The sequence below is a fragment of the Pseudochaenichthys georgianus genome, chromosome 6 (genome assembly GCF_902827115.2).
Source record: "Pseudochaenichthys georgianus chromosome 6, fPseGeo1.2, whole genome shotgun sequence".
Lineage (NCBI taxonomy): Eukaryota > Metazoa > Chordata > Actinopteri > Perciformes > Channichthyidae > Pseudochaenichthys > Pseudochaenichthys georgianus.
Window position 1 is genome coordinate 43,723,783 of NC_047508.1, and position 12,926 is coordinate 43,736,708.

General features: G+C 46.4%; 1 protein-coding gene across 1 annotated transcript in view; it reads right to left on the reverse strand.

Moving 5' to 3' along the window:
- LOC117448335 (bromodomain-containing protein 1-like) overlaps positions 1–12,471 on the reverse strand; it is a 17,361-nt gene extending 4,890 nt beyond the window's left edge. Inside the window, 9 exon segments of the mRNA XM_034085591.2 lie at positions 1–112; positions 1,270–1,399; positions 1,994–2,728; positions 3,864–4,176; positions 6,431–6,559; positions 7,750–7,878; positions 7,960–8,116; positions 8,314–9,700; positions 12,150–12,471. The exon segment at positions 1–112 is cut by the window's left edge and continues 19 nt beyond it. Of these exon segments, the coding sequence (XP_033941482.1) occupies positions 1–112; positions 1,270–1,399; positions 1,994–2,728; positions 3,864–4,176; positions 6,431–6,559; positions 7,750–7,878; positions 7,960–8,116; positions 8,314–9,683 (3,075 nt within the window). The 5' untranslated portion in view covers positions 9,684–9,700; positions 12,150–12,471.
- Between the last annotated feature and the right edge of the window lie 455 nt (positions 12,472–12,926).

Below are 12,926 nucleotides of genomic sequence, written 5' to 3' on the forward strand. Positions count from 1 at the left end.
TTTGGGGAACTCCCCGTTCTCGATGCAGGTCATCAGAGTGCTCTTGTCGTCCACCGTGCTCCGTCGAGCCGCCGGCGACCGCCCTTTACCGCTTTTAGGCACGATGACGGTGCTGGAAGAGACGAAGGAAAAGCTAAGGGAAGGGAAAAGGTACGAAACATCTCGAATGTGGAGGGTCTGAAACTGCGGATAAACTTTAAAACCAAAGTAACTAAATATGCCAAGCAGCAAGGTCTTTCGAGTTTTATTTTATTATATTTCTTCTCATTTTCAGAACATGCAAAATGATTTCAACAAATAATGGTTGACTCTTTTACATCAATATGTATTCCTCATCCTCACGTATCGCTATGGCTCAAATAACTGTCTCTCTTTGATGTATTATACTGTCAGAAGGTGTAATGGTTTGTTGTGTAGTTCAACCTGTTCCTTACAGTCGATCCACGAGAGAAAACAAAAGTAAAAAGGGTAATATTTGTTTTAATATTCTTGATTAAGGACACGAGTATTAAAATAGATAACATGTTTTCTTGTCATAACGGAATTTTTTTTTTTAAATACGGTGTTTCTCAACCTTTACATGTAAGGAATATCAAAGCCGGGTCCGAATCAAAGGTTAGGCTTCCAGTAAAGGACATGGGGTGTTTCTCAATGTCAAGGAAGGATGCTCCAGAGCCACTATTTCAAGGATGCTACGCCATTGAGTGCCGCCGAAGGACTGTTCCAATGTCCAGGCTCCTTGGAATTCTACCGAGCCCGGCGTCCTTCGTAGCGAGACATTTCGAGGCTGCACATGTGTATCCTCCGCGGTCTTAAAATCCCCACAATGCTTTGCGCACGGAACAATTTCCCAAAATCTGTGGCGGAACATTTAAGGCGGGGCCTCTCATATGACGGACAACTGCACACTTGCTCGCCTGTTCCACTCTTCGTTCTCCGAATGCCAGGAAGGATTCTTGCCTAGCGTCTGAAGGAAGTGACTCGGAAGACATGTCCTACCAAGGAAGCGTCCTCGACATTGAGAAACACCCAGTGAGTTAAAAAAAGGAAATCTGTTTTTATACAACTTGGTATTTTTGCTCCAAGTCCCCTGCAGACCTCAGCTACTAACTTCTCCCGTCATATCATCATCGCTGAAGGAAATGATTACAAAACTACCCAGCTGATACCAAAGCAAATACCTCGTATGTGTAAACCTACTTGGTAATAAAACCGATTCTGATTCTGATGAGCCCCATCACAGTGTCTGTTCTTTTCCTCCGGACTCACCTGGTGCTGCAGAGGACGCTCCCGCTGGAGGAGATGCTCGACTCGGAGGCACAGCGGCGCCGAGGCTCCAGCAGTCGTGGAGACGGAGAGATTTCCCCTTCTTCCTCCACCACAAAACCGTTCACTATGCCTGAAGGTAAACGAACAGAAACATTGTCAGTATAGTTCAGGGTTATGGGTACAAACCAAGGCCCCAGGAAGTGCGCCGGACTCTGTGCCCAACATTCGCTGTGCCCAACATTCGCTGTGTCCAAACGGCGGTACTGCAACTTCCGTATCAGTCCGTGACGTCACCCGGCCCAAAACAACTTTTCCCATTTGACTAACATTGGGAAAGAGATGTCTGTAAATCAGACGTCTTAAGGGGGGCCTGCTCTGTGAGCGCACATACCAAGCCCCCAGGAAGTGCGCCGGACTCTTTGAGGAAAATATTCGTTGTGGCCAAATGGCGGTACTACACTTCCGTACCGTCGCGGGGCCCGGAAACGCTTTTTCCCATTTGTACCTTTACCCATGGATGCACAATAAGAACGGATTCTATGAATACTTTCGTGACGTTTCGCTCTCTCAAAAGTTGGGCCATTTTGTCTTCATGCGCCAATGAGCAGCTCTCATAGGAAAGGACGAGGCCCCGCCTAAGATATTCATTGCCGTATCTACCCTGTAGCTACTGAGCATATGACAATAAAGCCTTTGAATCATTAACTGAAACACGAGTCCTTACCTGTGCCGAGGCGTTTTATCGGCGACTCCTCGTCCTCCTCGTCTCCGTCGGCGCTGCTGCTGCGTCTCCTCTTCTTGGGCAGCAGCAACGTCTCCAGGCGAGGGATCACCACCGACAGGAAGGTTTTGGCACCGAGCGGCGACACGACGGACGCCCCCAGATTTTTGTGAGGTTTCTGGGGGCTGGCGCTCTTGGACTTGCGGAAGAAGACGTTGTTGTTGCGTCGGTTGCAGGCGCCAGAGGCTCTGATGTGGATGTCGCCGTTGGAGAGAGGCGGGTCGGGGGCGTGTCCGTTGGGCTTGGTGGGGGGCTCTGAGGTAGATGTGTCGCCGTCGAGCTCCATGGGGACGCCAGGTTTGACGGACTCCAGAGGTTTCGAGTCACCAGACGAGGAGTGGAACTGCGACAGCGACGCCAACAGCTCTAACGTGGGCGAAGGGGAAGGCTTTTTCTCGGAGGGCGAGCAAGGCTCTGCCGGGGGTTCAGGTAGTTGTTTCTCCTCTGATTCTGATGAGTCAGGCTTGGGGGCCGTCGCTGGTGTCGTCTTTCTGAGGGAGTTCTTGAGGCTCATCTCGCTGCGCACCTCCATGATGGTCCTCTTGAGCAGCTTGAGCCTCTTGCTGCGGGACGGGCTGTGCTTCATGGCCGTGCTCAGGTCCAGCTTCTCCAGCAGCTCCTTCAGCTGCTCCTCCAGGGGGGTCAGCCGGCGGTACGAGGGGCTCAGCAGCCGGTCCACTGAGGGAGACATGGGGTAGGAGCATCAGTATTAGCTCCATAACATCAATCAGGCACAGCTAATAATATATATACTGTTATTTTCTAAATGAATGTTTTGGTGTATAAAATGAAAATCGTCTAAAAAGTCCACCTCAGTCTTTAAAAGTCAAAGTTGATTACTTTATATAACTTGTTTTGTCAGTCCGAAATGCAAGTAGATTCAGTTTCATGTAGGATCATTTGTTGTTGGTAAGGTTTAAAACAAGACCACAAATATGTTGACCATGCATCGTCTCTAAAAGTCAAAGTTGATAACTTGTTTTGTCAGTGGGAAATGCAAGTATAGTTGGATATAGTACAATTCAGAGTGAAGCAAACATTTCTGAGAGAATTAAAATCTAAAAACAGTCTTTTCTGCCACTTTTGTATGAAAATATAAACTGCAAATGTTTTGTTGTTGCTGGAGGTTTGATGGTTAGGTTTAAAACAAAACTACAAATATGTTGCCCGTGCATAAGTCCACTCATTAATCAGCGGTGGAATGTAACAAAGCACAGATGATCACCGATAAGTCGACAGAACTCCAGCAGAGATTCAGTTCCCAACGTGGGAAAATAAATAAACTAGCATCAAATCATGTTACCAGAGAAATGACAGTTAATTGATTGTCATTTCTTTCCTTGATAGATGTTCTGTTTCCTACTGATCTTACCTTCCTCCCAGGAGAAGGGGGCTGGTGCTGCTGGTTTTATGACGACCATGCATTAGTTAACCCATTGATCAGGGGTGGAATGTAACAAAGCCCACAGATGATCACCAATGCCCGAACAAGCAGACTAAATACACGGACATTCAGTTCCCGATGTGCGAAACTAAATAAATAAACTAGGATGAAAACATGCTACCGGAGAAATGACTTAAACAGTTAATTGATTATCATTTCTTTCCTTGATGGATTTTCTATTTCCTAATCCGATACAAGTGCTGGACATCAATAAATATATATGAAAAGCAGCATAAATACATTTAGACAAAACCGATCGGACAAAAAGAAACTAATGTAAAAGCACGAGAAAATAGATCCATATACGTCGTATAGCCACAGACTGAAAACCCTCACACATGTAAAAACCCAACGAATGGTCTCTCGTACCTTCCTCCCAGGAGAAGGGGGTCGGCGCCGCTGGTTTTGGGGCTTCGGGGAGATGCAGCCCGCTGGGGAAGTCGAAGCCGATCCTCTCCACCTCTCTGCGGGCTCTGCGGAGGATCGCCCCCCCGTGGTCCTGCATCCGCTGAGCTGCCTTGTGGAAGAACGTGTCCTTGCTGTTGTACTTCATGCAGTTGGAGATGACGAGGTTGAAGTCGGCCTCGAAGTCGTCCAGGCTCCCGTACTCGTGAGCGTCGATGCGTTTCCTCATGGTGGAGAAGTCCATGGGGTTCTTCACGTGGTCCAGGTAGTCCGAGACCTGCAGGAGACACAAGAGGACACGTTGGAGACCGAGAGAGACCCACTTTGTACAATGTGTGCCCGTAGACGAGTCGTTTAATAGCAGACATCTATTCCCACGATGTCTTGTTTTTTCACCATAATGATTTACCCTTTTCATAACAGCGAGTAGCGTTATACTTACAGTGGAAACTACAGTGGGCTCCAGATATGAAAATACTCATTTCAATTTGGAAAGCACAGACCTCTGTCGACCCATGGTGCATTCAGGTGCTCCTCGGATGCTCCCCGTTTAGCCAAATCGTTTTTCAGACTTGCGCTTTAGGTCGTAACGCGGAAACACATTGATGGCTGTTTCTTCTTTCTGAGGCGTTTATATGAAGTAAAGAACTCATTTTTCCAGATGTTTACGACACCACATGAATGCAGCACAAAAGTCTCTTTAGTCAAACTGCTATCAAACATTGTACATCATTTTTGTATGTGCCCCGTCATTCAGATCCGCTTCAAATTCAATCAGTTTATTCATGGCCCAGGCTAAAACCTTAAACCAGCGGTGCCCAACCAGTAGATCTCGGGGAGATTCCCAGTCGATCGCGAGATGCGTCTAAAAATAGAACAACAATATTCTGTTTTATCGTTAATGTCCTATAACATAATCTTCCCGTGCCAGAATAATGCACTTGAACGCATCAAAGCTTTGTGATTGGCTGGCGTGACCCCATGTGTCGGGGGGTGGCTTGTGGGCAGTGCACTATTTTGCTGACGTTGTCCATGGCAACAGCAGTGACAGTCCGCACACACACAAGACCGCAATTACGGCAGAAGCTAAAAAGCCCAAAATATATCATTTTCACTCCGAGTGGGAGGATGATTGTTTTTGTATCTATTCCAGTTCAAAGTCCATCTGTCTCATCTGCAATGCGAGCGTGGCTTTATCGAAGAAGGGTCATTTAGGAGCGGCATTTCAAAACAGTGCACAAACGCTACGAGACGGAATTCCCTCCTGATTCTGCCCTGCGCTCCAAAAGGGGAGGGGCCTGAGAGGACAGCTGAATGCACAGTCCATTTCCACCAGTCTCTGTGTTTCCTGTTTGGTGAAGGCTGGTAGTGTGGGTGAGATCCTTGTGGCTGTGTTCACCTGGGCAGCAATATTGAGGCTGTGTATCCTGTACCACAGCGATGAATAAATGCCCACACCGGGTTATATTTGAATTCTCTGCCTCTGCCTCTGCCTCCTTGCTTGGTCGGGCCGCTCAACGTTTAGCTTCACAGTGTCAGTCACGTTCTTGAGAAACACATGAAGTCTTTCAAAGACGGCGAAGTTGTGAAAGAAGCTTTCCTGGAGGCTGCGACGCACTATTGGGGGACAGTCAAAATAACAAAGCATTTCAACAGGTTTTTGATATAATAAAAACTCAAGTTAGATACCGTTATTAATCAGCTGTAAGTTTTAGTTTGAACTTATTCATTATAATTATTGTACAAAATGGTATAAGAATGCAAACTTAAATGGATTATAGTCTATTATCAGTTCAGATTAAGAAGCTAGTGTTGCTTGCATCCTATTTTAAAGGCATTTCTTTTTATACTCGACTAAAATGCAACAAAAAAAGGGTTTGATTCTATTAATTTAGTCTTTTATTGCACGTTGGCAGCAGATTCCCGAGTAGCTTCAGATCTGAGTTGTCTTATTAGTAAGCCTCATTTATACTTTTGTAGCAACACTATTTTTATATAATGGCAAAGAAAGGGTTCAGAGTCTTTTCTTTTTCCCTGTGTCATGTGGCAGCATAAAACATTACCCACTGTAGTGACGTGTGAATAAACTCCAACTCTGTATCAACAACACTGTTGTGTAACTTCAGTTAAATACTTGTGTGTAGATTAGAAAGAGGAAAGATAAAGGATCTGCAGTATTTTATGAAGTATTAATCGTACAAAGGTCAGTTGTATACAAGTAGAAGTGTGTATTTACCTGGCAGTAGGCTGTCAGTAATGATCTCTATTTGGACTGGTAGATCTCGGCAGACTGGCAACTTTAAAAGTAGCTCTCGGTTCATAAAAGGTCGGGCACCCCTGCCTTAAACAATATTGTATGTATGTAGTGCCTGTAGGTTTTCTTTCCTAACTTGCTGAAAGACAGACAATGAAACCAAAACACACCATAACCTCCTGATACATTCACATGTGTGTTCCCCACGGCTCCACACCCACAGTGTAATTGACGCAGGCAACTCAAATATCTGAACAGACTGATAAACGAGGCAGACCTCCTTGACGTTGACGGGCTGAGCGTAGATGCTGTACTGGTCCTTCTCCTGCAGCTGACTGAGCACGGCTCGCAGCAGGATGTTGAAGGGGGTCAGCTGGACCTCCAGCGCCGACTGCTGCAGCTTCATCTGACGGGAGAACACAAGTTAGCGTGGTCTTTTTTACCGTGCCTTTTCACGTGGCGGCTCCAACGCTATGGAGCTCTCTCCCTATCGACATCCGCTCCGCTGTCTCTGTGGAAGCTTTTAACAAAACTACTGAAGAACTATCCTTTTACATTGGCTTTTGTTTCTACTTGAGATGTGTGTGTTCTGTTCTTATGTTTGTTCCTTTCGGGACGCCACGTGGTCCGTGTTTTGTTTTTATGGTTGTTATTGTATTCATGTTTCTGTGGTCTTAGTTTTTAACTTTTGTTCTTTCGTGTGAAGCACTTTGTGAATTCTATTTCTGTGAAAGGAGCGATAGATGAGAGTAACACATGCGTCACTTCCGGGCAAAAAGTACGGCCCCGCCCACTTTTGGGGGGAAACAAAGCTGTAATTTGAACGGCGGTCAATTCAAATTCTGAAGTTTTTACCAATCCGATCAGAAATGTAAGAAAAGCGTGGATTTGTGGATCTTCAAAAGAGCCCGGTTACGATGGCCAGTCAGGCAAACTATTACATGAAATCATTGGAAATCGACGATCGGGCTCGATATCTGGTTACATTAAAATCAGTTTTAATTGTTTGCCAGACTTCCGAATTTGAATTGATCGCCATTCAAACACAGCGTTGTTTTCCCCCAAAAGTGGGCGGGGCCGTCTTTTTCGCCCGGAAGTGAGTCGGTGTTACTCTCATCTATACTAAATAAACGAACACATTTTATTTGTTTAAACAAAACCTTTTCGTGGTGCAGAAAGTCACATGACAACGACCACATTTAGGTGTTCGAGGAACATAACATCGGTTAGTGTGATCACATGTGGATGCAAATCAAAGAGGGCAGTCCCCTTGATGTTACGTCTCAGTAATCTTTCAAACTAAAATCCAACTAATGAACACAATCTGGTAGGTTTTGGGGAAATTGGTAGCAAACATGAAGCCTTATTATGTATATATAAATACTAGAAAGCTAAAAAGCATGTTTAAGTCAAATAAAACAAATATTTCACAAACAGTGGAGTGACCAAATGTGTAAGCACAGCCCAAGGGGATTATACGTTAGTTCAGAAATGTATCATTCAAACCCGGACGGCTTGTGGTGAAGATGTTCGTAACTACGTAGCATCATTATGAATTTAAAGCATTGTTATTGTATTCAGCTGAAGTGGCTGTACCTCCTCTCTCTTCAGCTTCTCTCTCTTCCTGATGAGCTCCAGCAGCAGGCGCGCTCGCTCCAGGTCGTGGCGGAGGCGGTGCCACTCCTTCAGCTGCTCCTTCAGCGCCTGATTCGCCTCCATGCGATTCTGCAGCGGACAGACCAACTTAACGGGAGCGGGTAGAACGACGTTAACAGGACAATGCTCCGCTATGTCGGCAGCACTGACCGACTTCTTGACTTTGGGAGGCTGAGGGTTGGCCTGCAGCCGGCGGACCAGCGGCACATTGTTCCTCGACTGCCTCTTCTGCACCCAGTAGCTCATTACTCGCTCCACGAAGACACGCTTCCTCTGCACCGCCACCTGGTTCAGGATGGTGTCGAAGCTGTTGGGGAAACAATGAAATGTTCTTCCATTAACACTTTTAATTAAAGAGCAACATTCTCTATATTTTAAGCTTTATATTATTGTTGGTTATATCTGCATTAACTCGGTTATGACGGTCAGACTGCTGTTTATTGACCCGTTAAATTCCTAAATTATTAATGAAATGATTATGCTGAACAGAAGTTCAGAGCCTACCTTGAAGCAGTGATACTGGGCCCAGTGTTGGTGGGGGTCCCATGCTCTGGTTCTGGCTCCCCTCTTTTACTCTTCTTCTTCTGCCAGCCTTTGCCCCGGTACTTCCCCCTCTTGTCGGCCCTTTTGTGGCAGGCTCCATTTTTGGGATGCGGCTTGTCGTAGATGGTGAGCGGCCGGCGGTCGCAGCCCTCGGGCGTGTGGCTGCAGCAGTAGGCGGTCTTTTTCACAGAGAAGGTGGCGGAGCCGGACGACGTCACTTCCTTGACGGGCTCCATCTTCATGTAGAGGCCGGCCCTCTGGGCGCAGCTGACATGGAAGGCGGTGTAACAGTTGATTTTGTCACATTGAATGCACGCTCCTGCTCCCTTCTCTTTACACAGGTAGCAGGTGAGCTTCCAGCGCGCCGGTGGGATGTTACGAACACCGTCGATGGGCTCGATGAAAACAGTGTCCGAGAAGCCGACCTCGGGCACCCACAGGGCGCATGCTACATGGCCCCAGCGGTCATCGTCGGTCTTCTTCATGGCTCCGCCTCTGTTGGGGCAGAAGACACACTCAGAAGGCCGCAACGGACGCTGCAGGCAGTGGCGGCACAGCCACTGGCCCTCGGGGATGTACGGCACGCCGTAGCACTCCTGATGCACGGCGATGTTGCAGGAGTCACAGAAGAGGATGACGTTACTGTCAGCTCCGTCTCCATCCATGCAGATGCAGCAAACAGCGTCTTCGTCCACCAGCGACTGCAGGTCGCTCTGACCCTGCGTAGCTGCGTACGACTCCTTCTCGAAGCGGTCCATGAGGAACTCAAACAGGTTGTGAGACACCTGACTGATGCCATCGTTCTTCCTCTTCTCATTGAAGAGCTCCAACCAGGCGTAGTCTTCCTCGTCCATATCGTACTCCACCTCCTCGTCCAACTCCTCCGCCGTCCTTTCCGTGTATTTGTAATACGCCGACGGCCTCCGGGGCACCACCGGAAGGTTGTATTCCACCGTTCTAACCTTTGCCTCCAACAGGCCGGTGGTGCTGCTGCTGTGTGTGCTGGTGACACCGTGGGAGGCCATGAGTGCAGCGTTCTTCTTCTGCTGGTTGTTTTTGAGGCGCACAGAGCGCACCAGGACCTGCTGGGGCTTCTCGTTGTTCTCCTTGTTGCTGTTGCACTCCATGATCTCCTGCGCCGTGGGGTCGTCGTCGGAGATGACGTCCATCTTGTCGTAGATGCTGAGCCGGTGAACGCGGCCGTCCACCTCCAGCTCTACAATCCTCTGCGCCTCTGCATATGTCAGCGTCTCGCGGTTTGGCGACGGCTTGATGGGAGAGGAATCTCTCTTCAGCACCGCAGGCCGGTGATGGCGAATTTTCTTCTTCATGGTGAAGCCTCAAGACCCTGCAATCCAGAAAAACACTGAATGAAAGACTTGAAGGATGCTGTGGCAGCGTTTCCCATCATTAACTCTGCAAAGCAACAACCAGTCCACAGAGCAGCATGCTGGGCCTAACAGAACCTGCAGTAATGATTACTATCCTCCACCCTCAATGAGACATTGCATAAGTAATGATGGGCAGCTTGTGTTTGCACAACGATGTCATCACCTCTTCCCGCCTTTAATCATAGGATGAGAATTATTTCCAGTCAAAACACACATTTCATCTTTGCGAGTTAGTTGGAATTCTGATACAGAACAAGCGTAAAACACGTTGCATTGAGCTGACGCTTTTATCCAAAGCCACTTACAATAAGTGCGTTCGACCAACAAGATACAAACCTGAAGAAAACAGAATCATAAATACATCAGGTTTCAGAGAGCTAAAACATTTAAGTGCTGCTCAACTGGCTTTAGATAAGCCAGCCCTTTATAAACACTATCAATGTTTTACTAATGCAGATAACCTCAAGGACCTCATTACAAAAGAGCTTATCATTAATTGACCATTCCTTATATGTGCTTATACTACAAAAGAAAAGGACGCGTGGGGATTGGATAAAGTGCAACAGACAAGGCCACGGAAACTTCTGTCCACACAGCCGGGCCAGCTGAGCACGGAGAGACCGGGAGGGGAAGGAGAGCAAGGTGGAACCCCCCTGCTAGGACCTCAAGCTTAGCAACCACTTAGACGGCTCCTGGGTGATGTCTGGGTATAGGAAAATAATATGGAAGAAATAAGAAACTGCTGTGACAGCTGTTGCAAGTGACGGCAGAACCCAGGACTCCAGTGAGGAAGGAGACGGGCTGTGTTTACATTAACAACCCCTGGTACGCAAACAGAGTTGATGGTTAATGTTTCCCTGATGTTCATTTATTCCACATTGTTTTGGTAGCTGCCGGTTACATTCCTGAACATGTGCTACTGTCCGGAAGAGCACAAATGGACCGCACTGCATTTTGCAACCATGGCTCTTAGAAGGAACATAAATGATCCTTGGATGATACAACATGTTTAATATTGATCACCTTGCCCAGAGAACAAGTCAAACTGTGTTTAACTAAGACTACAAACCCAATGAATGATAGTCAGTGAACTCTGTGAGAGGTTTTTTGTTAAAATAGCAACACCTTTTCCTTGGATAGAGAATGCAACAAAGTGCAAACACTAAAGTACAACTACCCTAAAGTTGTACTTCAGGATTTAGGTTGTATACTACTTAACTACATGTTGGACACATATACTGGATCACTTCAGTTTCCTATAAGGTTGCAGGTTTTTATTAAACAATACATGAATAACTTAAGGATTAGAATTCAGTTATTTAGTATACTAAATAGGACATTCTTCATAACAAGTACTTTGAGTAAGTTGATGTTAATACTTTTGTGTTTAAACTCAAAATCTTGAAAGCAGGAATAATACATAGTACTTTAAAAGCCGGTGATATTTCCGATGCATGTCTTAAAATATCTTGCCTTTTCCACCACAGTGTGGTGTGTGTGTGTGGTGTGTGTGTGTGTGTGTGTGTGTGTGTGTGTGTGTGTGTGTGTGTGTGTGTGTGTGTGTGTGTGTGTGTGTGTGTGTGTGTGTGTGTGTGTGTGTGTGTCTTGCAACATCCCCTGCAACATTTAGCTTGTTCTATGTTATCTGTCCATCTAGTATGTTGACAGCGGATGAAACAGAATGTGTCTACACAGCTGCTTTTTCCCCTTTATTGTGCAACTTAAACATAAACAGTATTGGACCGTTAGTGTACTCTGAGGTTCGGCTTTAATTCATGAGAGCATGATGTCAGTTGGCTGCTGCAGAGTGTATTTAAAGGGGGCGGAAACAGATTGCCACTGCGATAGCGTTCACTTGATGAATGAAAGAAATGTGCCCAGAGCAACACACAACTCATATCCGACTGCAGCGAGCCTCCGGCGGGCTCAGCTGCTCCGCATGAAGCCGCAGAGAGCTGCTTGTTTTCGGGGAATGCTCGGCTAACAGCAGCTCGTTCGGTTTCTCTAGGTTGAATGCTATGCTAGCCACTAGCTACCGTTAGCTCCTCTTTAACCAAACCACAACGGTTATGTTCCCTTATTTCTAGTCACAGCTTTAACGTGAAACACTCCAAACATGTTCGTTGGAAGAAACCACGACCAGGCGGTGTCCTTTCCTCGGTGTCCTCCCTCTCCTTTGGTCGGTTGAACGCATTAGGACACTCCGTCCACAAACTAGCCTGCTAGCATTACAGCTAACTGAAGGGGGGGAGGAAATATGGCGACAAACACAACAAGAAACTGCCTCTTTTTGGGTAAAATAAAGGCCTTTCTTCAGAGCAGCAATGCCTGGTTTTAGATGTAAACCAGCCCGCACTGTTTGGGGGTGATAATAAAGACTTGAGCGTGGAGTGAGACTGAACTTACCTCGGTATTTTCACGAATTCAGCTTATAAAAACAGCAGCAATGGCGGCGCGGCCTGCGGAGCGAAGCGGCAGTTAAATCCACATTCAGTCCGTTTATCATCCAACGGCTAGCGCTGAACCGAGTGCAGATGGCGCGAGAGCCACGGGTATCCAGGGCGACGGAGCCGGTTCTCAGGGTGTTATATTTCACTGTGCACAGGGTTATTACTGATGTGTAATAACGTGAAGAAGCGGTCAGAAGCGGCAGAGCTCAGCGGCTGCCGGAGCTTCTCTTCCCCCAACAACAATGCGGTTGTGCGAGACCTTACGTCATGACGTCATGGCGTAGACCACTATGTGGGTACGCCGGGGGGCTTTTCCAGTTTGCAGTAAGTACTGTACATAAACTGTGGTGTAAAGTAACTAAGTACATTTACTCAAGTACGCCATTTTTGTTTTACACTTGTACTTTACTTGAGTATTTCTACTCCACTATAATTGAGGTAAATAGTGTACTTTTACTCCACTATATGCATCTAGTCCTTTAGTTACAGATATATATTAATGATAAACAATATAATCAACTCTTAAATCAGACGTTAGTTCCACCTGGAGTAAATTCACAAGCTACCCTGCAGTATACAAAGTCATTCAAACTAGCTGCACCTTAACCAGCTTTGACAACACTTTAATCCATCAATAATTATAAAATATATCGTATATATTATCCTGAAATTGACCAATCGGCACTATGACTACTTTTACGTTTGGTACTTTAAGTATATTTAGATCCCAAAA